The sequence below is a fragment of the Mobula birostris genome, chromosome 2 (genome assembly GCF_030028105.1).
Source record: "Mobula birostris isolate sMobBir1 chromosome 2, sMobBir1.hap1, whole genome shotgun sequence".
In the NCBI taxonomy this organism is placed as follows: Eukaryota; Metazoa; Chordata; class Chondrichthyes; order Myliobatiformes; family Myliobatidae; genus Mobula; species Mobula birostris.
Genome location: NC_092371.1, coordinates 147,883,255 through 147,910,761, shown reverse-complemented (window position 1 = coordinate 147,910,761; position 27,507 = coordinate 147,883,255). Strand labels below are relative to the sequence as shown.

Below are 27,507 nucleotides of genomic sequence, written 5' to 3'. Positions count from 1 at the left end.
GCCGACCCTCAAACCCTGCCTCCCATATAATCCCTGACCTTAGATTAAATAAATAATAATAATAAATAAATAAGCTAGTTTTCCCTCTTTACAGATTATGGCTATTTGCAGCATTCCTTTTTGTTTCAGATGTCCAGTAAATACAGTGTTCTGTATCTCCCAGTTCCAGAACTTTCTATCATTCATCTGTTACCCAAATAGCTGCCTTCTGTTTGACTTGTGACAAATTGTGTGTTTTATCCCCTCTGTACCCTTACTTCAAGTGTACGTTAAATTTTAAAATGACTAGCGAGCCGATCAAAAGTGAGTTTTGGAGTTTAAACCTATTATTGTGTGGATCAAGTAAAATAATTGAAAATTTTATAAGGGGGAATTTACTTGTTTAGATTGTTCTTTCATTTTTGAATGCTCTAGACCAGGGGTCCCCAACCTTTTTTTGCACTGCGGACCGCTTTAATATTGACAATATTCTTGCGGACCGGCCGACGGCGGGTTAGGGTTGCCAACGAACAAGAGTAGCAGTCAAATGCGTTGTTTACCCAAAAGACTATAATGACCATGAAGCCTTGCGCGGGCACCAATGCGCATGCGTGTCGTGACCTGCCGATTCCTCCCCCCCCATCCCCCAGGCAAATCCTTTTTGGCGATTCTGTTCGTGGGGGTGGGTGTTAATCACTACCGGAATATAGGTGATAAGTGGGTAATACACTCAATTTTGTTTCTAAAAGGGTTTATCTAACGAATTTAATATTAAACACACAGCGCATATTTTCCTCGCATGAATATAATATAAGTCAATTATCAGGGGAGCTTGAAATGTTGAACGAACTTCCAGTAGAAGTGGCAGAAGCAGGTTCGATATTATCATCTAAAGAAAAATTGGATAGGTATATGGACAGGAAAGGAATGGAGGGTTGTGGGCTGAGTGCAGGTCGGCGGGACTAGGTGAGAGTAGCGTTCGGCACGGACTAGAAGGGCCGAGATGGCCTGTTTCCGTGCTGTAATTGTTATATGGTTATATAGGTCACTTATAAGTCAATAGCATCATAACATTTTAAGTAACATTTGGATATTAAACACACAGCATGTATATTTCCCCGTATGAATATATAAAATCATTGCAACACACTAATATCGCTGAATCAGCGGGAGCCCTGGGCTTGTTTCCCTGCAACAACACAGTCCTATCGAGGGGTGATGGGAGACATCGATACTCGAAGGGGGTTCCTTATGTCCAGTCTATTCCGCAATTTAGTTTTCGTTGCATTCATTGCAGAAAACTCCGCTTAGCAGAAAAATGTTGGAAATGAAAGCAACGTTTTCAGTGCCTTCGTGGCTATCTGAGGATATTTAGCCTTGACTTTGATCCAAAATGCCGACAGAGATGTGATGTCAAACATACTTTTCAGCCCGTCATCATTTGCAAGCTCGAGGAGTTGATCGCCTTCCCGCCCTGACACGGATGACGTGCAGGTCATGACCTCGCATGCGTAATGGCTGATCAGTGGCCGTGACAGGGAATGAGGAAAGGTGCAGCTGACCAAATCATATCGCTTCCTCGCGGCCCGGTAGCGCATGCTCTGTGGCCCGGTACCGGTCCGCGGCCCGGTGGTTGGGGACCACTGCTCTAGACAGCTAACCATGTATATAATCCTAGAATGTGGAACAGAATATATTTACATCTCATATCTGTGAATAGTGAAAGCAGCAAAAGACATCAACCTGCATTAATTGCATATCATGTTAATCTTTGAAATAACATTGACAATTTCTTATTGTGACCTTCAATTTGAAGGAAAATGAATAAATACCACAGTTGTTAGATAAAACAGAATTGATGGTTAATCAGTTATAAGGTCATATAAAGTTCAGGAAGTTTTGTACTTTTTATTTGAATTTGCTTTTTAAAAAACACTGCTTTTGCCCTTTCCTAGGTCAGTGTAATATTCAGTGATTTTGGCAAGATGGAAGATTTATGTAACCTGTTAGTGGAAAAATTAGACAATTCTGTCATTGTTAGTTCACCTCAGTTCTTCCACACACCCGAAGTTGTGGAAAACATCAGGTAACTTTGATTACTTTGTACAGAATCAGGATGTAATGTAATGATTTAACACATTGTCCAGAGTAAATGTTTTAATTTGTTCAATTAGATTCCAAGAACATTCTTTTACTGTTTGATTTCCCACATTTTCCTAGAATTGAAACATTACCATTAGTTAGATCTAAGTGAATGTTCTGATCCATATTGCATTTATAATCTTATTTATGAATTATCAGACAGGCTGTGAAAAACTTGATATGCAAATTCTAAATCTATTCTGTCTTGCAGTTGCTATTGGAATGTTAGTAACATGTACTTTTATCTGAACATTAAAAGTAGGAAATGTACATAAGAAAGTAAAGGCTATTTAAAAATTTAAAATCCTGCCCCATCTAAAGTCCACTTGTTATCTTGGGAGCAGGTAGTCCCAATGTGACTAATTAATCTGCATCTTAAAGAAACACTGAATTCTCTCATTTGGGGGAAAAAGGTGTACAATTAGTAATTATTAATATTATTATTGCACTAATTATTTTTCTTACGTATTTATTTTTTAAAATTAATCTAATAGCTATTATTCTCTCCTGGTATACGTTTCATGTATCTGCTACCTGACTAAGTAGTGGTTAACTATTGGACTTGGAATATGGTCATTTAGATGGAGTCACATTCAGATTGAGATCAGGAGCACCTAAATTTTTTGTGACAGACACTGGTATCCTGCACAAGACTATTGAATTATTGATGGTTAATTCGATCTTGTTCTTTTTTTTGCTATTTCCTCCCAAAGAGTAAGGCAGATTATTTGAACTTTATTTATTTGTCTCTTAATATACAAGTACTTTCTCTAATACCGCTAATAATATTGCTGAAAAATTGGTAAGGATATTATCTATATAAGATAGCTGGCTGGGTACACAATGTTAAACTATCCAAACGCAATCCCCACGTTCCTTTGGGCTTCCATTGGCTCGACTGTTAGTCTGCCTTTCATCCTGGAGGTAGAGGGCTCTTTCTAAGGAGATATTGCACAAATGTAAACTTCCTGTTCCTCCATGTAGCCTTCCAAGAGAGATGTTTATTCACTTGCTGAGCTTAGCCTTTGTTTTTTCAGTTTCATAGAGTTAAATAGCACATAAACAGGCTCTTCAGCCTAACTCATCCCATGCTAACTGATGTGCCTTCTTGAGCGGGTTCCAGTTGCCTGCATTTTGGCCATTTGACACTGAGTCTTTCCTATCCGTGTACCTGCCTGAAAGTCTTTTAATTGTTGTAATTGTACTTACCGCTACCACTTCCTCTGGTATTTACCTGCTATTCTGTGTGAAAATACTTGCTTCTGGTCCTGTCTGACCTTAAACCTGTGGCTTCTAGTTTTAAACGCCACTAACATAGGAAAAAGACTGACATGCCATCTTATTTATCCCCTTGTGATTTTATTCCTCAAAGTTACCCAGCACCCTCCTTCATTGAGGAAAACAGTCCCAGCTTATCCAATTTCTCCTTGTAACTAGGCTTTCAGTTCTGATCTTTTCTGCATCTTCTCACTTAATTAATCCCTTCCTACAGTATGGTAACTGAAACTGCACACTCTGTTCCAGGTGTGGTCTTGCTAACATCTTGTACAGCTGTAACAATGACAAACCAATTCTTGTTCTTAGTGCCCTGCTCAATGAAGGGCATGCCATACACTCCCATGTTACCTCTGTCAGAGAACTATGACTCATACTTATAAGTCTCTGTTCTACAACACTCCATAGGGCTCTGTCGTTAATTGTGTATGTTTTGCTCTGACTTCTCAAAATGCCACTTTGCCCTTGTAAGTTAAGCCCCAGGTGCCATTCCTTTACCTATTTTCCCACGTAATCAACACCCTGTTGTATCCTTAGACAACCTTCTTTACTGTACCAACAACTTTAATGTTATGTGCAGACTTACTAATTATGTTACCTATATTCTCACCCATTGTTAATAGTTTGTATGTATGTGGCAACGGTAGATCAGCACTAAACCCTGTGGAACACCACTGACAATGAAGAACAACCCTCCACCATCTTCTTCCAGTTGGCTTAGCTCACTTAGATTCTACTGGAACTGAACTTGTGAACTAACCTACCGCTTGGTACCTTGACAAAAGCCTTTTCAAAGTCCATGCAGACAAGTCTACCACCCTGCCCACATCAATTTTCTTAGCGACCTCTTCACAGAAACTCAAGCAAATTCATGAATCATGGTTTCCCATGCACAAAGCTTGCTGGCTATCCCTAATCTGAATCAGAATCAGGTTTAATATCACTGGCATATGCTGTGAAATTTTGTTGTTTTGCAACAGCTGTACAGTGCAATACATAATAATAGAAAACTATAAATTACAATAAGAGTTCATTGGGAGACAGTAGGGCCAGAATATTTTGGAGCAATTAAGCTGCTGGTCCAATTAGCTGAATTTTATGGAAATAGTTAAAAAGGTATATAAAAAAAATTATTGTTTAATTGAGTAACAAAATATGTACTTCAATGAAATACAGAAAGAAATTGGAACACTACCAACACTACTAATAAATACATAAACTATGTATTAGTTCCTAATAGTTATCAATGGAGGAATCCATCCAGTGTATGCTACTGTGTTCTTTTGCTTGACTAAAATTAGCGCAGACCTCTAGTGCAAATAGTGGACTGCCTTCATACAATGCTTTCAACGATTGCGTCCTCCAAATCTTAATTTTCATTGTAACATTCAAGATTATGGTTGATACCTTCAAATTCTTTGTAGTTCCTAACTTGTTAAATTAGTGAAATCATTTTATTTTCATTCCTGGCACCTCTAAACGAGAATGCTTGAAACCAGTAATCAAAACAGTTCTGAACTGTCTTACTGCTTATTTCACACCAACTAAAGTGACAAAAGATTTTAAACACAAACACACGCAACTGATCTATTTAAAAACTGTTCGCTCCAAGTACAGTGTAATGTCTAATGGCCACACAGTACAAATGACTGGTGCTAGTTGGAAACTGTTCAGCTGTAGTCTAATAAAGCGTCATGGTGTCCCAAATAAAGGAAGTGAATCCTGGCTATTTTCTTGATTCGATTTTGATCTTTAAGAGTGCCTATCCTGTTTAACCAAAAGCCCAATTAATTGGAATCCACTGTATTAAAAAATTAATTCAGTAGTGCAAAAAGAGAGCAAGAAAAGTTTTTAATATATAAAATGTTACTTTTCTTGCTCTTTTTGTAAGCATGTCCTGGGTGAAGGGGGTCCTTAATGATGGATGCTGCCTTTTTGAGGCATTGCCTTTTGAAGATGTCCACAGTGCTGGGGAAGCTATTGTCCATGATGGAGCTGGCTGAATTTGCAACTTTCTGCAGCTTTTTCTGATCCTGTGCAGTGGCCCTTCGATACCAGATGGTGATACAACCAGTTAGAATGCTGTCCACTGTACATCTGTACAAATTTACCTGACCCTTTGGTGACATACCAAGTCTCCTCAAACTCCTAATGAAACATGGCTACTCTTGTGCCTTCTTTGTAATTGCATCAATGTGTTGGGCCCATGATAGATCTTCAGAGATGTTTACATGCAGAAACTTGAACTTATCCTTGCCTTTATAAATACCGAAGTATAATGTCTCTTAGGATTCCCTCCAGTAACTTTCCCACTACTGATGTTTCACTCACTGACCTTTAGATCCCAGCTTGTTCTTGCATATCTTAAGGACCTACATTAGCCACTTGCCAGTCATCTGATATCTCACTAGGACCCCAGCAATATTTTTCCTTTGCTTCCCACAATACCCTAGGATATTTTTTCTTTAGGTCTCGGGGATTTATCCACCTTTGTGCCACCCAACATAAATCACCACCTTTGTGCCGAACAGTGAATATTACTGTTCACTTTCCTGAATTCCTAGCTTGCAGTCTTGACATCTTTGATTAGTACAGTTGAAGTACCGGCTCAATAATCTGTTTGTAACTTTCAGCAATGAATGTTGTCTTCAATCTAGTGATTTTTATCGTGAGTGTTTTGCCAACTGTCTTATCCATCCACTGACTTAATTATACATCTTAATTTGAGGTTTTCTTTGCAAGATGTTTAGTGCAGTTTGTCATGTTGCATTCCCAGATCCATTTGGTGTACCAATGTGCTTCATCTCTCGACTCATTAATCCATTCTCTGAAAGCTGCTGTCTACAGCTTCAGACTTGTTTCCAGTGGCTTCTAATTTAGAATTCTTAGTAAATTAAAATGGCATTCCCCAAATGCAATGTTAATGTACACAGTGGGAACAGGAGCTGAAGAAAAAATGTCCTGATTCGTTTTTCCTTCTTGCATTTTAATTCTTTGTGGAAACCCTCTTCCCCCACCCATAGGTGTTTAATTGCTTGGTCTTCTCCAGCAGACTCTAATGTGCAATTTTATCTTCAAGTCCATCACTTCTTTTTCTGTTATCTAACTCTTTTCTATCACTATCAAACAATGCACCCAACCCTCCCCCCACCCACCATTATTTTGTCATTATTCGGTGTATATTCTTTCACTTGTAACTCTGAGTAGTAGATGCTAGCATTTTCCTAATTAAATCCCTTCAAATTCAGAATTACCATCAGTCTGAATCCTGAATTTCTGAAGTTCTGGCAGCTGTTCACCAGCATTTCTTAAACGTACTCTGACACTTCCTCCTGAATCCATCCATAAATTGCACAGTACTGTATCTATCCTTTTGAATGAAGGGGAGCAGCTGCAAGGGATCAAGGTTTTTTATTTTTTGTTAGTTTACTTAAAATGTTTCAATAACGTTTGTTTCATATTTTGTCAATAGTTTGAATATTTTTATTGGTTTTGGAATGTTTTTATTTCTAACTGTTGAAACATTCAGCATAAGTCATTGGTCTTGGACACCCAGAGCCAGTTTTAATTTTGTCCACTACTTGTGTGCGCAAGGCTTATTGGGACTGCTCTTCCTCCCCCTCCTAAGTGGTGTGATTCCTGCCCAGGTCCTTCAGCTGAGCAGGAGCTTTGGCACTATGGCTAGAGCAGCAAGTAACAGAAGATTCAAACAAAGTAAATATACTGTTGACTACAAAAATCTGGGGGTGTCTGTGGAGATTTTTTTTTACTGGGAATTATTTTATATTTCCTACCATCAAGTGTTCAGATGAAAAGTATATTGTCCCTTAACATGCCTGACTACTTCCTTATCTGTTATATTGGTTACATATTTGTCTTCTGACATTATTTAATAATTTATTTTAAAGTGTGCATAATAGCTTTGCTATCCCTTCTATTGGTATTTCAAATGTGAATTAATACATCTGGGCTAGGGACCCTTCTAATTAACACAATCATCATGATCCCCTTTATATTCTAAATTGTGGTATTTTTATTTCTGTAATTTGCATTTGCTGCCAAGTTATTTTTATTCAATCCATCCCAAGTAGTTGTGTAGTATTTTAAATTTCCTTCTGTTTTTTTTACAATTAAATACTGTACTATGCTTCCGTTTACCTTCCCATTAGGTTTAGTGCTTCTCTTAAATCCCTTTTGGTTTATCAAATTCCATTGTATCTCTAACTCTGTTCATTCAGTGTTCACCACTTTCCTTCACTTATTCCTGTCTTTTATTCATCTTTGGTAGATCACTAATTCCATTAATGAGGAAATTCCATCTCTGCAGTTTTCCTAACTAGTACAACTGTCACAGTCTCAAATTTTTAAGTTTTAGTTATGATGTACTGGATATATTCGTTACTTTCTCATGCACCTCGACATGCCTACAATACATGGCCACTATGCATCAAAATTTGCTACTTTCTGGATCACAACATGATTCATTGGCCAGCAATAAATTCAGTTAATTCTGCTGAGGAAGTTGCAATTTTTTAAAAGAGGTATAATGTATAAATTGTGTCCCCATTCTATTAAGGAAGGTCTTGAGAGCTTGCTATCTCTGATGTACCAGTTTTCTTTTTTTTCATGTGTGAAATGTCATTTTCAAGTGTTATTTGTAAGGTCATATTGCAGTCAATGATAGGTATAGGTGTGTGTGCAAAAGGGTCAATGTGCCTTGTAATTTTAGAGAGGAGCAGAGATGAAGCTACTCGTTTTCTGCTTGAAAAAGTAATTTTTAATTCAGTTATTTTTATCATGCATGCAGGAATTCTTTAACTATGAATAATGAGCATGGTGTGATTTTTAAAGAGTATATAAAACTGTAATTGACCACTGGGAGAATTGTCATCCAGAACTCTCAATACCTGTCAGATAACTGATGAAGTGGCTATTTATATTTTTGGTGAAAGATTTGTAGAGACTTTTATTAAACTGCATACTTGTGCAATTATTTTAAGGGTGAGATCATTATATTGAAGGCCAAAGCAAGCAACTGGAATTTCCACATCCTGCACCAGTCTCTGGCAGACAAGAACAAAGCAGAACTTTCTGCTGACAGCAGATGTTAGGTACTAGTTCAATCTATTCAGGATCTTGGAAGGGAAGGCAGATGAAACCTAGGGTTTCCTACTTTTTTTCTAAAAAAAAATAAACTCCTCTTCTTCCCTGGCCTGATTTATACAGGCTGCTGATTCTGGCAGTTTTGCCTTGCAGAGGAATCACTGCTCTAACTTGGGCCTTCGGTTACAGAGACTTGATGATATCATCAGAGCATATTTAAAGAGGACCTTACTAGCTTGTGATAAATCCTTGGCAATTTAAAAGAGCAATCAACCTGACAGGGACAAAAAAGGATTAGGTGATTATCTCTGTGGCTCATTTCCACCAGGAAGTTAAAATCTAAGATGTCCATTTTCAATTTCTTATAAAGGTACATAGCATAAAATTGTATCAGATCTACTTTTGTTTTACAGACGGCAGGCATGTCTTCGAGCTGTTGCAAATTCTCGCCGTAAAGCTTTTGAAGTGTGCCGTTTGCTTGGCCAGTCCCTGGGCAGACCTTTGATCATTCGGGAAGAAGAAACCAAAGAGAGTGAAGGTGGTGCTTCTGAACCACTAACTCCTGATAACACAAGGCCATTGACAATGCAGCAGCAGATTAACAATGCATTTGTGACTGTTTATTCCAAAGTGTTTGTGACTTTTGAACTTAAATCAAAGGACAATTGCAAAAGGAATAATTAAGTTGTGCTTTTAAGGAAACAATTAAGTTTTTAATGCATATTTGGGACAGCAATATTGTGACTGTAGTTTGGAGTTTTTTTAGTTTAAATACTGTATATTTTTGTCCTTGAAGCAAGTAAAATAGGTGCATTGAGCTTTTGCATTGCAGCACTTATTACTAATGAACCAGTGTGGAACTGATTGCAATCAGCATCAAGGACTGTGAGGAACAAAAAAGAACAACTTTTGTAAAAGGAATCTATAAGACAATTTATATTATATATATATATATATATATATATATATATATATCCCTCATGGTTCCACCTCCTTCTTCCACTACCCATTGTTTTCAAGGGCTATGACATCAATGCTTCCCCTCCCCCACCCCTTTGTCTTTCAAATTACTGGACTTTCAACTGAAGCTACAAGCATTCTTCAAATCCTTCCCCATCTTTCATTCTTCAGTCCTGCCGAAGGGTTCCAGCCCAAAACGTCGACTCATCGTTTCTAATTGACGCTGCCTGAGCTGCTGAGTTCATCCAGTGTACTGAAAGTGTTGCTTTGATCACAGCATCTGCAGATTATTTTGTGTTTATGAACTATTAATCTGCCGAGTCCCATCAACCTGCACCTGAACCATAGCCTTCCATACCCCTCAAATCCACATACTTATCCAAACTTATCTGAAATGTTGTAATCGAACCCGCATCCACCACTTCCACTGGCAGCTTATTCCACACCTCAAACCACCCTCTGAGTGAAGAAGTTCCCCTTCATGTTCCCCTTAAATATTTTAACTTTCTCTGTTAACTCATGATCTCTAGTTCTAGTCTGTCTTTACAAGCCTATCTACCTGTAATGCCACTTTCAAGGAAGGATGGGCCTGTATTCCCAGATCTTCTGTTCTACCACACTTTGTAGTGCCCTACCACTCACTGTGCAAGCCCTACCCTGGTTTGTCCTCCCAAATGCAACACCTCACACTTTTCTGCATTAAATTCCATCTGCCTCTTGTCAACCCATATTTTTCAGCTCTTCCAAATCCCACTGCAAGCCTTGATAGCCTTTTTCACTATCAGCTACACCCCCAATCTTGGTATCAGACATCCCACCCTGCAAAAACTCATTTCAGGGAGGTAGCACCATCAATTTGTGGGAGACTCCCAGGGGAGGTGGGATATCTGCAATAGAGTAGTTCCTTAGCAGCTGGCCAGCTAGTTTAAATAACATTAGCTATGCTAATGAACGAATGACACCTGTTAAACTCACCTCAACGTGTCTTTTACAGTCTTAACCCACCATGGGCAATAGAAAAGTCACTGTTGCAAACAGTGCAGCGAGCAACACTGTCATTATTTTGACCCCTATTAGGCAGGGGTACACTTTAGTGTAGTCTGGGGTAATGTACGTTTTATATTTTCTTTGGAACACTCTGCCATGGCGCGCGCACTGTCTCTCATGTTCGCCCGTGTGCTGTCAAGCGCTCTCGCTTGCTCTCACTTGCACTCTCGCTCGCTTGCTCTCACTGTCGCTCGCACACTCTCTCTCTTGCTCTCAAAAAAATTGATTTCCGTGATACTATATATAATTTGCGGGCATCAGGGAGCCACTATTAATATGCAGGGGACTCCTGGAACTTCCGGCTGATCCAGTTTACTACATTATCATGCAGATTGTTGATATAGATGACAAACAACAACAGAACCTGCACTGATGTTGTGTCGTTTGTCTATCTTTTTCTCTACTAAGCATGAGCTTTAGTAATAGACTACCAAGTTCTAATCCTAACCTCCCTTCTATGATACGCAAATGTCAGTGAACAGAGATGAACCTCTCTGCACTTAATCACAATGGAGTTTCAGCAATAGGAGTACAAGTATGATCATCACAATAAATTTGTACCCTAACACTTTGTAGACTTGCAGTACTATGCAAAAGTGTTAAGCACATGTAAAATAAAACCTGTAAAGCAAAAATCCTTTGAAGAATTTAAAATAGTTTCTACATATCAAAAAAATTACTATAAAGAGCAGTGAACTCTAAAAAATGAAATCAAATCAATATTTGGTGTGATGTAACCACCCTTTGCCTCTAAAACTGCGTCAATTCTTGGGTACACTGTCATGCAGTTTTATAGAAAATTGACTGGTAGGTTGTTCCACACATCATGGAAAACTTACCACAGTGCTTCTGCAGAATTTGGCTGTCTTGCTTGCTTCTGTCTCAGCAGGTAATTACAGACAGCCTTGATGATGTTGATATTATACCATTTGTTACAGAACTTACTGTTCTTTTTGCTGAAGATAGTTCTTTATGACCTTGACCGTGTGTTTGGGGTCATTGTCCTGCTGCAGAATGATGTTGAGACCATTTAGATGCCTTCCTGATGGTATTGTGTGATGCCTGAGAATATGCTTGCACTTCTCAGCAGTGAGGATTCCATTAATTCTGCAAGATCACCAACTCCATTTTCAGAAATACAGCCCTAAACCTGCAGGGAACCTCTGCCGTGCTTTACTGTTGGCTACAGTCATTCAGCCATATAGTGCTCTCCTGCCAAATTTCAAATTTTGACTAGTCAGTCCAGAACACTTGCATTTGTATTTTTGTGTGTAGTTGAGTCTCTTGGCTTTGTTTCCACTTCAGAGGAATGACTTCTTGGCAGCAACTCTTCCAAGAAGACTTCTGACAAGACTTCTCCAGACTGTGAAGGGGTGTGCTGTACTTGGGTTCCAGTGGTTTCTATGAGTTCAGAGCTGATAGCAATGCGGGACTTCTTGCAATTTAGAAGGGAAGTCAGTTAGATGTATCTCTTGTCTGCTGTACTCAGTTTCTGTGGCTAACTACTGTGTTTCTGTTCATCAACCTTGCTCATTTCTTCGTGCTCCTTTAGAAGAGCTTGGACAGGACATCTTGAAATTCCTGTCTATCATGAAATTTCTGCTTCGGAGAGACTTGCTGATACAGGATGACCACTTTGTCTTGTTGCTAAGATCATTCATGCCATGGTCTAAGAATTGATGATTTGAAGGTTGAACTATCACATCTATCACATATTCATCTTTTAGTTTAGTTGTCCTTTGTCCAGTTTGATTCCTTCTACACCTATTTTTGTTTCAGTTAATCAGTTTAGTTCATTCAACTAATGTGATTGATCATTTGGATCCTGTTTGTTATCTTTGTTTAATCATTCACTGGGCTTTATACCTACAAAAGTAATCAAGTTTTTATTTGAAAAGTAGTCTAATATTTAATATGTTACTTTCTTTAACAAAATACAAAAATGTCTTTTAACTTTCAATTTTTTTGGAAAATGAATGTTTGGATATCTAAAATTTGCTCTTTTCTACTGACAAGTTAAGGCAGAAGACAAAAATATTTAAAACAAAATTTATTTTAAAAAAACCTAGCATGCCCAAAACTTTTGCATAGTACTGTAGGTATTCAGTTGCCCTAAGAATCCAAAATCAAAGTACGCTTAAAACCATATATTTTATTATGTTGATTATGGTTCCATCTTACCAACAAACTTCTGTATAAGAATAGCCATTCCAGAAAAAAAGCTAGTTCTTACTGGCAATAATTTTTTGATTAAAAGATGGTTGTGATGCTATTAAAACTTTGTCTCTAGTGCAAAATTCTTTCCAAGGCTGTATACCAACTTATACTAAGCAAACCACACCCCTTCTGTCTGATCGGTTTGGAGTTCAAATGTTAAAACTGACTGTAGGGAACATCTGAGGGTAGGAGTCTAGAAAACATTCAGAACATTTCAGTCAATTAAAACCAAAAACAGGAAATGGGAATATGAGAAGATAGATTAAGATTAGCTTTATTTGTCACATGTAGATCGAAGCATACAGTGAAATGTGTCGCAGGCAACAAATCAAGTCGTAGAGAATTGTGTTGTGCAGCCTGCAGGTCTCACCACATTTCTGGTGCCATCACAGCATGCTCGCAACTTGCTAACTCTATCTGTAAGTCTTTGGAATGTAGGAGGAAACCTGTTTGGTCACGGAGAGTGTACAGACTTCTTACAGGCAGCAGCAGGAATTGAACCCTGATCAAATATCATTGGTGCTATAATAGCATTATGCTAATTGTTTCACCTTAATGGAACAATAAAATGTACAGAATTAAACACTTACAACAACAGACTTCCAGCTTTCAATGTAACAATAACTGATACTGAAGACAAAGCAGAGATATTTTTGAAGATGTGCTTCCATAAAATTAATCAGGAAATTGTTCAGATGTATTTCCACAAAAGAAACTAATTTCATTGTCCATTGAACCTGTCACAAAATAATTCATTCAATCACTCTGTCTCTGTGCATACATTCTACTGGGCTTTCCTAATTGGCATCCATGCTTGGGATCCTGGACCTTGGAAGCAGGCCAGGGGCATACAGACAGTGAAAGTCTGGATGTCATTCCCATGCTTATGCACAAATAACTTGTCCAAAATTTCTTCTAGCTTCAGGTTTCCAACAATATTGTTTCAAGGTAGTTATTTCCTTATAAAGATACTGCTTCCCCTCACAGATTAAAGGGGGTTTGTTTTATAATCTGTTTATTCTTATCCTGTAATATTAGACTGTTGTTACTCTTGTCCCCACTGGGGAGTCATCGTGCTTTTCTCTGGAATATAGTGGAGAAGAGGCCCCGGTTTCCTTCACCCTTATGATAATCGCAGTAGCCATCCCTATTGAAGATAGGTTCTTAGATTGCTACTGAAGAGCATCTCTGAAGTGTTCCATTTTTGCTATTGTAGGTTTTGTCATAGAAACACAGAAAATAGGTGCAGGAGTAGGCCATTTGGCCCTTCCAGCCTGCACCGCCATTCAGTATGATCTTGGCTGATCATCCAACTCAGAAACCTGCACCAGCCTTCGCTCCATACCCCCGATCCCTTTAGCCACAAGGGCCATATCTAACTCCCTCTTAAATATAGCCAATGAACTGGCCTCACCTGTTTCCTGTGGCAGAGAATTCCACAGATTCACCACTCTCTGTGTGAAGAAGTGTTTCCTAATCTGTGTCCTAAAAGGCTTCCCCTTATCCTCAAACTGTGACCCCTCGTTCTGGACTTCCCCAACATCGGGAACAATCTTCCTGCATCTAGCCTGTCCAATCCCTTTAGGATTTTATACGTTTCAATCAGATCCTCCCCTCAATCTTCTAAATTCCAACGAGTATAAGCCTAGTTCATCCAGTCTTTCATCATATGAAAGTCCTGCCATCCCAGGAATCAATCTGGTGAACCTTCTTTGTACTCCATCTATGGCAAGGATGTCTTTCCTCAGATTAGGGGACCAAAACTGCATACAATACTCCAGGTGTGGTCTCACCAAGGCCTTGTACAACTGCAGTAGTACCTCCCTGCTCCTGTACTCGAATCCTCTTGCTATAAATGTCAGCATACCATTCGCCTTTTTCACCGCCTGCTGTACCTGCATGCCCACTTTCAATGACTGGTGTATAATGACACCCAGGTCTTGTTGCACCTCCCCTTTTCCTAATCGGCTACCATTCAGATAATAATCTGTTTTCCTATTTTTGCCACCAAAGTGGATAACTTCACATTTATCTACATTAAATTGCATCTGCCATGAATTTGCCCACTCACCTAACCTATCCAAGTCACCCTGCATCCTCTTAGCATCCTCCTCACAGCTAACACTGCCCCCCAGCTTCGTGTCATCCGCAAACTTGGAGATGCTGCATTTAATTCCCTCATCCAAGTCATTAATATATATTGTAAACAACTGGGGTCCCAGCACTGAGCCTTGCGGTACCCCACTAGTCACCGCCTGCCATTCTGAAAAGGTCCCGTTTATTCCCACTCTTTGCTTCCTGTCTGCCAACCAATTCTCTATCCACATCAATACCTTACCCCCAATACTGTGTGCTTTAAGTTTGCACACTAATCTCCTGTGTGGGACCTTGTCAAAAGCCTTTTGAAAATCTAAATATACCACATCCACTGGTTCTCCCCTATCCACTCTACTAGTTACATCCTCAAAAAATTCTATGAGATTCGTCAGACATGATTTTCCTTTCACAAATCCATGCTGACTTGGTCCAATGATTTCACCGCTTTCCAAATGTGCTGTTATCACATCTTTGATAACTGACTGTAGCAGTTTCCCCACCACCGATGTTAGGCTAACCAGTCTATAATTCCCTGGTTTCTCTCTCCCTCCTTTTTTAAAAAGTGGGGTTACATTAGCCACCCTCCAATCCTCAGGAACTGGTCCAGAATCTAAAAAGTTTTGAAAAATTATCACTAATGCATCCACTATTTCTTGGGCTACTTCCTTATGCACTCTGGGATGCAGACCATCTGGCCCTGGGGATTTATCTGCCTTTAATCCCTTCAATTTACCTAACACCACTTCCCTACTAACATGTATTTCCCTCAGTTCCTCAATCTCACTGGACCCTCTGTCCCCTACTATTTCCGGAAGATTATTTATGTCCTCCTTAGTGAAGACAGAACCAAAGTAATTATTCAATTGGTCTGCCATGTCCTTGCTCCCCATAATCAATTCACCTGTTTCTGTCTGTAGGGGACCAACATTTGTCTGAACCAATCCTTTTCACATATCTATAAAAGCTTTTACAGTCAGTCTTTATGTTCCTTGACAGTTTTCTCTCATAATCTTTTTTCCCCTTCCTAATTAAGCCCTTTGTCCTCCTCTGCTGAACTCTGAATTTCTCCCAGTCCTCAGGTGAGCCACTTTTTCTGGCTAATTTGTATGCTTCTTCTTTGGAATTGATACTATCCCTAATTTCCCTTGTCAGCCATGGGTGCACTACCTTCCTTGATTTATTCTTTTGCCAAACTGGGATGAACAACTGTTGTAGTTCATCCATGCGATCTTCATATCTGAGTATGTTATTATTGCCCTATTAAGAAAACTCTTCCCTTCTGTCTTACTTTGTACTGTTTGACCCACAATCCTCCTAGTATCTACTATGACAGCCTGGGACGCACCAATATTTATTTTATTCAATATACTTTTGTTCCTTTTCACCAAACACCACAATGATCCTTTGTCCAAAAATCCAGGACTCAGTCTTTATGGCCATGGCACTCTTCTATAACCTGTATGCTTATCTTCAGACCCAGGTCAGTACTAGTATGTTTCACTTCATGGATGCTCCCATAAATCTCCCAGTCAATTTAATTCAAATTTATATGTGGTATTTGAATTGTTCTCACCCAAATGAGCTCCAGGTTCACTACGTATCCACTCAATGAGCAGTTCTTGCCAACAATGCAAAATATTGTGGAGCAACATAATCACCATAAAATTCATGCTCAGGTCAAACAGAAAGTGCTTTTTTTTTTCCATTAATCTTTCACCTCAGGAGAGGCACATTCACATCACTTTAACTTGCACTTGCGATTATACAAATCATAGGATACATGCCAAGAGATAAGGTATAGCAACTTTAACAGTTTAAAACCATTCATATGTCACTTCTTGAACAGCCCTAGATCAGTAAAATCCCTGTGTGATATTCATGAGTCTAATAGACCCCTGCTTCTTGTGATGATTTGGTGGTTCTATGTCCAAAGTATTCCTTTGCTCAACTAAGGCATTTATTGCCATGGTGATGACACAGAGCTGGCCCATCATCTCCGAGTACAATATACCTCAAGAGCCTGTCTCTTATATCATGCTCCATCACACTATCTCCATTACCTGCATTTACTTATGCAGTGTGTACATCAGTGCTTCCAGTAAATTGTCACAAAGTTAATGTCTTATGTCATTAGCTTCTTGTTCTAAGGCCCTTGATGCCATGGAAACAGTCTTGAATCTGGGTCTATTATTTCTCAGTAGATTTACACAAAGATTGCAATGCTCTTCTAAGTTTCTAGGGTCACTACTAAAAGTTTTCCACTGGGATGCTTGTTTCTGAATGTCATTATAATTATGCAAATCAGATCTGTTTTATTATATATTATGCAAATTGGCATAACCAGCTAAGTCCATGTCCCCACAGAGTCTCTCATCAGATGCATTGTAATTCTTAATCCATAATTTGCTTCCACAGACCATTACATGATATACTTCTTGGCTCACAATTATATATCTTAAAAGCTGGAGTTATTATTTCTCATAACTAAGCACAGAAAACACTGCAAGTGTGAATGGGTATACAGCTGGTGGCATGAGGATAGGAAGGAAAAAAAAACTATTCTTATCCTTTCTTTACCAGCTCTCTGTGCAGATCTATCTGCTCATGATGAAATTAGTAGAAGTAGCAGTCCGTATCATTTACACCATCTAATAGCTCAGCTGGGTCTAATGAAGTCACAATTAGTCATATTCAGTAGCTGTATGTATTCCACTGCAGTCTTGGAGCCTGGCATGTCCTTCACTCTATCAGTATAATGACAGAAGGCCAACCTATGTTCAATGATTATGAACTGTCTAGACTGTAGGTGCCAATATAGTTAAGTCATAGTGGTGCAATACACACAGGTCATATAATGGTACTATAGCTCTCATAATGATGAATAACAGATGGAAGAGGTTTCTTGAACATTCATCCTCAGTGAGAACATGAGTACAAAGGACAAAGATACATCCATCTTCAGCAAGTAGGGTGAAGTGGTCATATGTCTCAACATTCCCTTAAGGTCCCTGTTGTCACTGATACCATTAAGTGGATTTGATTCACTCCACATGAAATCAAAACATTGCTGAGAGAAATTAAAATAACAGGGACATTTTAATTCAACAATGTTCTGCTGTTGTACCCTTGTGCTATAAAACTAAATACACAGAAACATAGAAAACATACACCACAATACAGGCCCTCTGGCCCACAAAGCTGTGCTGAACATGTCCCTATCTTTGAACTACCTAGGCTTTACCCATAGCCCTCTATTTTTCTAAACTCCATGTACCCATCCAGGAGTCTCTTAAAAGACCCTATCGTTTCCGCATCCTCCGCCGCCGACAGCCCATTCCATGCACTCATCACTCTCTGCGTAAAAAACTTACCCCTGACATCTCCTTTGTACCTACTTCCAAGCACCTTAAAACTATGCCCTCTTGTGCTAGCCATTTCAGCCCTGGGGAAAAGCCTCTGACTATCCACATGATCAATGCCTCTCATTATCTTATACACCTCTATCAAGTCACCTCTCATCCTCTGTCACTCCAAGGAGAAAAGGCTGAGTTCACTCAACCTATTCTCCCAAGGCATGCTCCCCAATCCAGGAAACATCCTTGTAAATTTCCTCTGCACCCTTTCTATGCTTTCCATGTCCTTCCTATAGTGAGGCGACCAGAACTGAGCACAGTACTCCAAGTGGGGTCTGACCAGGGTCCTATATAGCTGCAACATTACCTCTCGGCTCTTAAACTCAATCCCACGATTGATGAAGGCCAAAGCACCATATGCTTTCTTAACCACAGAGTCAACCTGCGTAGTAGCTTTGAGTGTCCTATGGACTCGGACCCCAAGATCCCTCTGACCCTCCACACTGCCAAGAGTCTTACCATTAATACTATATTCTGTCATCATATTTGATCTATCAAAATGAACCACCTCACACTTATCTGGGTTGATCTCCATCTGCCACTTCTCAGCCTAGTTTTGCATTCGATCAATGTCCCACTGTAACTTCTGACAGCCCTCCACACCATCTCCAACCTCTGTATCATCAGCAAATTTACTAACCCAGCCCTCCACTTCCTCATCCAGGTCATTTGTAAAAATCACAAAGAGTAGGGGTCCCAGAACAGATCCCTGAGCCACACCACTGGTCACCAGCCTCTATGCAGAATATGACATGTCTACAACCACTCTTTGCCTTCTGTGGGCAAGCCAGTTCTGGATCCACAAAGCAATGTTCCCTTGGATCCCATGCCTCCTTACTTTCCTCAATAAACCTTGCATGGGGTACCTTATCAAATGCCTTGCTAAAATCCATACACACAACATCTACTGCTCTACCTTCATCAATGTGTTTAGTCACATTCTCAATAAATTCAATCAGGTTCATAAGGCACGGCCCGCCTTTGACAAAGCCATGCTGACTATTCCTAGTCATAGTATGCCTCTCCAAATGATCATAAATCCTGCCTCTCAGGATCTTCTCCATCAACTTACCAACCACTGAAATAAGACTCACTGGCCCACAATTTCTTGGGCTATCCCTATTCCCTTTCTTGAATAAGGGAACAACATCCGCAACCCTCCAATCCTCCGGAACCTCTCCCGTCCTCACTGATGATGCAAAGATCATTGCCAGAGGCTCAGCAATCTCCTCCCTCGCTTCTCACAGTAGCCTGGGGTACATCCCGTCTGATTCCAGTGACTTATCCAACTTGATGTTTTCCAAAAGCTCCAGCACATCCTCTTTCTTAATATCTACATTCTCAAGCTTTTCAGTCCACTGCAAGTCATCCCTACAATCACCAAGATGCTTTTCCGTAGTGAATACTGAAGCAAAGTATTCATTAAGTACCTCCACTCTTTCCTCCGGTTCCATACACACTTTTCCACTGTCACACTTGATTGGTCCTATGCTCTCACATCTTATCCTCTTGCTCTTCACACACCTGTAGAATGCCTTGGGGTTTTCTTTAATCCTGTCTGCCAAGGCCTTCTCATGGCCCCTTCTGTCTCTCCTAATTTCATTCTTAAACTCCTTCCTACTAGCCTTGTAATCTTCTTGATTCCTATCATTATCTAGTTTTTGAACCTTTTGTAAGCATTCTTCAATCTGTAAATGCTGTATAGCATTGGTAAGAACTTTTCTCTGGAATGAAAAAAAATATTGATCTGAAATGTTAACTGTTCATATCACCACAGGTGCTGCCTAACCTGGTTTTCTTGTTCAGACATTGTGGGTCTTAATTCTTTCTTTACAAATAGATGCACTTCTTGCATGCAAAGCCAATTCTATCTGGAACATAAGAGGCATTACATATGAGAGTTCTGCCAGATACCATCAATACAGTTTCTGCTGAGGTTTAACCAAGAGGAGTGGACACAAGAGAAAAATAACCCTTCCATCGACCACAAAGGTTGACATAGTCAAGCTATTCCTCATGCCAAAATTCACTCATATTCTGGTCCGTCCAGGTGGATTTTCCATACTCAACTACTTCAGGCTATTAGGCCTTTTAAAATATTTTAAAGCAACAGAAATATTTTCCCCTTGTGAAACAACTTTGAGGATAAGACTGGTTATGCAGCTTCACTGCAGGTAACTCCAATTCTTAAAATATTCTATAACATCATGAATAAAATGAATACTCAATAGGAATTACATTTCTTTGTAATTACTGTAAAGTTTCTGGTAAGAAATATCCGTGACAATTAATTATGCTTCATACGTAGTTTGGACAACTTTTATTCTGATATATTTCAATATTCTAATTTTTTATGATATACTGCACGTTCAATAACTTGGCATTAAAATTACATATTAATCTTGACCCAAAACTCCATAATTATAATTATTTATGTAAAGCTCTTAAAAAAAATTATTGAAGTTTCTGATGGCTACCTCAGTAAGTGGTGGCCTGATCTAATCTGAAACACAACTCTCAGAAAACCAAGAACAATGAAATTGTTAAGAACAATTGACAATAATTAAAGCAGAGACTTCATTTTAGCATTTATTTCCATCATGAAAAAATTATTTAAACCCAGCATTAAAGTTGTCAAATATTCAACCACATCCCTATAACATTTTGAATCATTCCATCTTGCACAGTTCACTGAACATGAAATAAATTACATACTATTAGATGGCTCTGACATTTCCCTTACTCAAAGGAATTCATGAAGGAATTTTTTAAAAAAAATAATGTTATTGCAATAGTTAGCAATGCACATAATTTGGAGCCCAAATCCTTGATTTTAAAGGAATGGTACAGCATATATGCATTTTAAAATTATAAACTATTCTAATGTTCACTTCCAAAGACAATTTAGAAAGAAGAATGAATATTTCTCAGTGCATCAAATATGTAGACCAGTTTTACTGATCATAAATGAATTATGATTATTGCATATTTTATAGATGCAAATTGACACAGCTTATATTTCAGTGCATCATACTGGAATACTTGCATGCTAAACACAGAAAAATGGGGGGAGAAGCTTGCTAAATGTTGGTAAAAATGTGTAATTATAAAAAATTTAAAAGCATAGGAATAGACGTAGATTCAAACCCCTTGATTTATTTATCGCTCACCTTGGGTATATTCTGTTGAAAGGAAAACACAGGAGAGGTGGCAGGTGCCAGTTATCTTCTTACAGAGAGGGGAAATATCCAGAAGACAACTATACCCATGGTTTTCTTGTACACCTCACATCATCCAAGTGAGTCTAATACTTGCAGGAACAACTAAATCACACATCCACTTTCTTGCACAAAAACGGTGCTAAGTCAAGGAGGATAAAAATAAAACTTATCTGATCTGAGCAGATATGCATTTTCTAATCTGTGTAGACTGGAAAGATCACAGGCCTAAACAACATAAAGCTGAGAATTTGTCTGGGCCAAGATAACAACAATTTGAATTTATGTCTAATCTTTAAAATAATGATTGGTTCCAGAGAATTTGTGAGGCACAGCTGAACCAAATAATTCTCTAACACTCGGGGACATAATCAAGGGTACTGGTTAAGGAAACAGGTTTTTAGAAGTGTTTGAAGTTGTCAAGAACGCAAGTAGGTATTGGTAAGAAAATGTCCAACGGTATCACTTCAAATGTGCTCAATCTTCAATTATTATACAATTGTAATGATAAGAAACTTATTTCCCTTTCTCCCTACAATGCTTATGGAAAGAATGTCAGATAAAAATGTAGGATAGTAGAGAAATCACCAGTGGGATCACTGTTAATTGTCCAAAAATTATTTGGACCTTCCGACAAACCAAATTTCCTACATTTGTAAATGACACTAACTAAAATGAAGAAAATACGCAATAAATGCAAGAAACGAAATTCAAAGCTATCTGGCTAGTTTGGGAAGACAGAGAAAATGGCTTTTAATTTTAGCAAACTTGTTGAGAAAACTACAGCAGGAATTCGAACTGTTTGGTTCCAATTACAGACACAAAGGTATACTAACAAATCGTTTCTGAGTAAAATACCAATGTACAAGAAAATAGGGCACAAGTCTTGGGAGTCAGTCTGCACAAGTATTGACACAACCACATATGGAATACTGTATATAGTCCTGTCTGCAACTCTACAGTAACTATATGTAAGAATTGTAATCAAAGAAATCTGGTTCTGACAGGTGTGCAAGGCAAGATATCTGATCTATGAAGGGATGTTAGTGAGACTTGAATTGTTTAAATTGAAAATAATTGTCAGTAAAACCTTTCAGATATCCAGATTCTTAAAGGAAATTAAAGCATGATAAACAATTTAATACTTCCAAAGAACAAATGGACCTGATATCAGATGTTATTTTATTAAGGGTTGTCTTGATTTACATAAATAGTGGGTAGTGGGATAGCCAGGTGAGGCAAGTAGCATTCAATAATGTTTTGCTCCCTTGCTTATCAGACTCTGTCATGTCCCGCCTTAGAACTACTCGGAGTCCAATCTACTATCCTTTAAGGAAGCCAGTTCTGAAGATATGATTCTTAGAAATATTTTTTATCATCACTGGACAGCCCCTTATTATTAATAAATGATCTTTAATTCTAGATTCCATGCACATTCCTTTGTTATAATTTGTGTGTTTCAATCAAATTTATTCCAGCCAATAAATGCCCAGCATGTTCAACATTTCCTCTTAAGACAACCAGTTCAAGCTAATGGGCTCTGAGCTGGTTCAAAGAAGTAAAAATCCTTCCTTTAATAAGGAAACCAACATTATACACAATACTCCAGTTGTAATTTCACTTAGCACAACCTCCCTGCTCTTGTATTCAATTTCCCTAGCAATAAATAATTACATCCCATTAGATTTCATAATTGCTTGCTGGATCTAGTCTATAATATTAACCTTTTGCAAATCATGCACCCAGACTCCCCCTCGCCCGCAACTGAACGCTCTACAATTGTCCATCATTTTGATAATACAGTTCTATTACACATTTTTCTTCAAAAATAGAATTTCCCATTTTTTTCATATTGTACTCTGTCAAATTTGCCCACTGGTTTAACTGATTTTATTGTGTTACTGCATTCACTTTGTAACTTATTCTGATAATATTTGGTTAGCAGCAAATTTAGCAATCATACTTCAAGTCATTTATATACACCACAAAAAGTTGAGGCTCACCTAATCCCTGTGGCAAATCATTTGTCAACATCTTGCCAATCACAAATGCCCATTTATGCCCGTTAAGTTCTCTGTTAGCAGCCAATCATCTTTCAACAACTCTGTGAAAGTTTTTATTTTTCATAATACCCTTTGATGCCAAAGCTCACCAACTACCTTCTGGATATCTTAGTACCTCCACTGATTCTTCTTTGGAGTCACAGACCTTTTGGCCCACATAGCCTGAGTTAAACTATTACTCTGCCTAGAACCATTGACTTGCACTCAGCTCATAGTCCCTCATACCCTTTCCATCCATGTATCCATCCAAATTTCTCTTCAATGTTGAAATCAAACCCGTATCCACCAAGTCTGCTGGCAGCTCGTTGCACAACCTCTGAGTAAAGATCTCCCTCATGTTACCTTAAACTTTTCACCTTTCATCCTTAACCCATGACCTCTAGTTTTAGTCTCACTCAACCTCAGTGGATAAAGCCTGCTTGCATTTACCCTATCTTTGCCCCTCATCATTTTGTATACCTCTATTAAATCTCCCCTCATTGCCCTATACTCCAGGCAACAAAGGCCCAATCTATTCAACCTTTCCCTATAACTCAGGTCCTCAAGTCCTGGCAACATACTTGCAAATTTTCTCTGCATTCTTTCTGTATTATTGATAACTTTCCTGTAGGTAGGTGATTATAACTGTTCACAATCCTACAAATTAAGCCTCACCAACATCTTATGCAATTCAACATAACATCCCAACTCCTGTAGTCAATACTTCAATTTATGAGGGCCAATGTGCCAAAAACTCTTTACGACCCTACCCACCTGTGATACCACTTTCAAGAATCTGTATTGTCAGATCCCTCTTTTCTACCTCACTCGTCAATGCCCTACTGATTACTGTAATTCTGACCCTGATTTGTCCTCCCAAAATGCAACATCTCACACTTGTCTGCATTAAGTTTCTTCTTCTATTTCTCAATCCATTTGTCCCATCTGGTCCAGATCCTACTGCAAGCTTTGATAATCTTCCTCACTATCCACGATACCACAGTCTCTGTCTCATATGCAGATTTGCTGATCCGGTTTAGTACATTATCATACAGTTTGTTGAAATAGATGACAAGCAACAACAGACCCACCAGCAGTTCCTGTGGCATGCCACTAGTCACAGGGCTCCAGTCAGAGAGGCAACAATCTATTACCACTCTCTGGCTTCTCCCATGCAGCCAATATCTGATACAATTTACTACCTCATCCTGAATGCCAAGTGACTAAACCTTCTTGACCAACCTCCCACGCAGGGTCTTCAAAAATCTTGCAAAGGTTCACCTAGACAACATCCACTGCCTTGCCTTAATCAACTTTCCTGGTAACTTTTGTGAAAAACTATAATTTGGTTAGACATAACCTTCATGCACAAAACCATGTTGGCTATCCCTAATAGTCCTGTCTATCCAAATGTTTACAAATCTGGTGCCTTAGAATACCTCCCAATAACTTGCCCATGACTGATCACGGGCTTATTGGCCTTAAATTTCCTGGCTTATTCTTACAGACTTTCTTAAATAATGGAATAACATTAACAATCCTCCAAACCTCCAGTACCTCAACTTACCCACAGCAAATGTTAACCTTTCAAAAAAAAAATTGGCCTAGCTAGTTTTCCCTTTCACAAATCCATGCTGACCTTGCCTAACTAACTTGAATTTTTTTTTCTTGTATTTTTCTATTGCAAAATCCTTCATAATATCCTGAGGTTTTCCAAAGAAAGATGTTAATTTAACTGGACTCTAGGATGCATATGGTCCTTTATGTTCCTGTATTTTCTAGATTCCAATGTAATTGATATCTTGGGGATAGAGATAGCAAAAGCTGGCGAGGAATGGGTTAATGGGTGACTGGATAGAATTCAAAGCCTAAAGTACTAATTAAGTTGACATTTTTATCCTGCTGAATTTTGGATTTCCTGCAGGGAAGAGTATTCCCAAATGATTCTTAGCTATAGCATCTATAAAATATAAATTGAATCCATAATATTGCTAAGAAAAATTTGATTACTTTTTTGCACTGGACAAAACACAGGTTTTGATGGCTCTTCACAAAGTCAAATAGGCAACATCATTAGATTCAGTTGGTGGGGTCAAGGATAATGTCCAAAGATTTCCCAGGACGTGCAAATATTTTCACTAACATTACCTGTCTGAGCAGTATCCTGCCAAACTGCCCAACTTTCAGGTGATCATGTATAATGCACAATGATCAGGAACAGTGCTGTAGTTGGTTGTGATTGATTCCTGCACACTCTATAGCAGCTGTGGCTAAAAGTGGAAATCCTCTTCCCTCATCATAAACCAGAAATCAAAAGAGGCATATAATTTTCATACTGTCATAACTCAACTACTATTTACCTATTAATAACAATGGAAGTTTTAATATTATTTATTTATAATTTAAGTGCACCAAATAATCTCAATGTAATATTAGCATTCAGTGATTTCCTTCTGGAGAGGTACAGTACACATTACTCTTGTCCTTCTAATTGTTTTTTTACCCCCAATGTCAGTAAATAACAGAGATTAGATATAGAAGCATAATTTGGTGACTCAGCCCATTGAGTTTGCTTCACCATTCCAGCATGACAGATCTATTCCTCTCAATCCCACTCTTCTGCCTTCTCATAAACTTTGAAGCCCTGACTAACCGAAAACCTCCACAGCTATCTGTGGAAATTAATTTCACAGATTCACTACCCTCTGGCTAAAGAAATTCCTTCTTATCTCTGTTCTAAATGGACATCCTTCCATTCTGAGGCTGTGCCCCCGGTCCTAGACTCACACACTATAAGAAACATCCTCTCTATATCTATATTTGATTGGTAACAATGAGATCCCCCTCATTCTTCTAAACTCCAGTGAGTACAGGCCCACATCCATCAAATGGTCCTCATTCGTTAACCTTTTAATTCCCAGAATCATTATCATGAATCTCCTCTGGACCCTCTCTGATGCCAGCACATCTTTTTTTTTGATAAGAGGCCCAAAACTGCTCACAATACTCCAAGTGTGGTCTGACTAATGCTTCTTAAAGCCTTGGCATCACATCCTTGCTCTTATATTCTAGTCCTCCTGAAATTAATTCTACCATTGCACTTCCCTTCCTTACTACTGTCTCAACCTGCAGTTTAACCTTTAGAGAATCCTGCACGAGTACTTCCAAGACCCTTTGCACCTCTAATTTTTGAGTTTCCTCCATTTAGAAAATGGTGTACGCCTTTACTCCTTCTACCGAAGTGCATGACCATACACTTCCTTAAACTAGCTGGTGAACGCAGCAGGCCAGGCAGCATCTCTAGGAAGAGGTACAGTCGACGTTTCAGGCCGAGACCCTTCGTCAGGACTAACTGAAGGAAGAGTTAGTAAGAGGTTTGAAATTTCACCAGCAACTTTGATGTGTGTTGCTTGAATTTCCAGCATCTGCAGAATTCCTGTTGTTTACTTCCTTAAACTTCCATCTGCCACTTCTTTGCTCATTCTGCTAAAGTCCTTCTTCCCTGCTTCCTCAACTCTACCTACCCTTGTGCCTATCTTTGTATTGTCTGCAAACTTGGTCACAAGGCCTTCAATTCCATCATCCAAATCATTGACATATAAAGTGAAAAGAAGCTGTCCCAATACCAACTCTTACAACAAAATCCACACACTCTCCTTCATCTATCCTGCCTGTTATTTCCTCAAAGAATTCTAACAGATTTGTCAGGCAAGACTTTCCCTTAAGGAAACCATGCTGACTTTGGTCTATTTTATCATGTGCCTCCAAGTATACTAAAATCTCATCCTTAGTAATGGACTCCAACATCTTCCCAACTACTGAAGTCAGAATAACCAGCCTATATTTTCCATTCTTCTGCCTCCCACTCTTCTGGGTTGGTCATCTGTAATACGGATCATCAGTGTCATATTAGCTAGAAATCTTTGATGAGCTGACCATGTTGCTAAAGGAAAATACATATTGAAAAAATTATCTTAAAAATATTAGAACATATCTTTGACTTTCACACAGAGA

The 27,507-nt window shown here is 38.7% G+C and overlaps 1 protein-coding gene across 1 annotated transcript in view; it reads left to right on the top strand.

Moving 5' to 3' along the window:
* Positions 1-13,490, top strand: part of irak1bp1 (interleukin-1 receptor-associated kinase 1 binding protein 1) — a 46,822-nt gene extending 33,332 nt beyond the window's left edge. The window contains exons 3-4 of the mRNA XM_072250231.1: positions 1,935-2,065; positions 8,913-13,490. Coding sequence (XP_072106332.1) covers positions 1,935-2,065; positions 8,913-9,183 — 402 coding nt within the window. The 3' untranslated portion in view covers positions 9,184-13,490. The remainder of the gene's footprint in view (positions 1-1,934; positions 2,066-8,912) is intronic.
* The last annotated feature ends 14,017 nt before the right edge of the window (positions 13,491-27,507 follow it).